Source organism: Gastrolobium bilobum, unplaced genomic scaffold (assembly GCF_033153095.1).
Source record: "Gastrolobium bilobum isolate Gb01-03AN ecotype WA unplaced genomic scaffold, APGP_CSIRO_Gbil_v1 utg284707, whole genome shotgun sequence".
NCBI lineage: Eukaryota > Viridiplantae > Streptophyta > Magnoliopsida > Fabales > Fabaceae > Gastrolobium > Gastrolobium bilobum.
The window spans coordinates 1,309-2,435 of record NW_026897967.1 but is presented as its reverse complement, the minus strand read 5'-3'; the positions used below and the strand labels follow the sequence as shown (position 1 = coordinate 2,435).

Genomic DNA, 1,127 nt, shown 5'->3' with positions numbered 1-1,127 from the left:
ATGGAAGAAACAAGCAGCATGCAAGAATGTGTCATCACCCCAACAACCTATCGAGGGGTTCGCAAGAGGAAATGGGGGAAATGGGTGTCAGAAATTAGGGAACCTGGTAAGAAAAAAAGAATATGGTTAGGGAGTTATGAGGAACCAGAAATGGCAGCAGCAGCATATGATGTAGCATCCTTGCACTTCAGAGGACACGCTGCAAAGCTTAACTTTCCTGAATTGGCTGAGACTCTGCCACGACCAGCAAGTTCTAGAGCCGAGGATGTTCAACTTGCAGCTCAACAAGCAGCATTGAAGTTCAAAAGACCAATAACATCATCATCATCATGTGAGGGAAGTGGCAATAATAACAATGAGGATAACGTGGTTCCTGCGAGGGTGGGGTTGTCACCGAGTCAAATTCAAGCCATCAATGAGTTCCCATTGGATTCACCAAAGATGTGGATGCACATGGCAGAGGCACCCAATTTTGGGTTTGATGAGTCATCTATGATGCTTTATTGTGATGATGTTTTAGAGTTGAGTGGATGGGAAGATATACAGCATGAGTCCTTATGGGACTATTGAATGAACCCTTGATTTAGGGTCCAATAAAATGAAGCAAAAAGATTTGTTATTGGTCAAGTGCATATTTTATATATTCCATTTGTTTTATCTTTTGCTTATCTACTTGTATGTATTTGTGTATTGTTTTATATGCTCACAGGAGGTGGTAAAAACCGGAAGGCACCGCAATTAATCCGTAAAAAATTAAGTCAGTTTGCTTTGATTTTGAGAGAATGCTGCAAAACTCGGTCCATTTCGCTGGCCCAAAGCTATATTATATTAAAAAAATGAAAATACTCAACCCGCTCTACCGAACCGAGTCCTTTTTGCCAACCTTACTCACGGGTTATGTCACACCATGTATAGGAAAAATAAAATCTAAACTAAATATGTAAAATTGAATTAAATTAGACTTGAATGAAGATTTTTTTTTATGGTGACATTAACATTCAAACCTATAATCTCATGTAAATTATTCAAATTCCTCTTTACTACATCTATTTTAATGCATTGCTAATTAGAATCAAATTAATAACATGTCGATTTTGGGTTTAAGTCATTGGGTCATTTTTTCCAAC

General features: G+C 37.9%; 1 protein-coding gene across 1 annotated transcript; it reads left to right on the top strand.

Moving 5' to 3' along the window:
• Positions 1 to 812, top strand: LOC133311870 (ethylene-responsive transcription factor ERF021-like). The gene has a single exon (XM_061512997.1). The coding sequence runs from the start codon at positions 1 to 3 to the stop codon at positions 568 to 570; it is 570 nt and encodes a 189-aa protein (XP_061368981.1). The 3' UTR covers positions 571 to 812.
• The last annotated feature ends 315 nt before the right edge of the window (positions 813 to 1,127 follow it).

Bases quoted from the DNA above. Each gene is read 5' to 3' on its own strand.
- LOC133311870 (XM_061512997.1), top strand. From the start codon at position 1: ATGGAAGAAACAAGCAGCATGCAAGAATGTGTCATCACCCCAACAACC.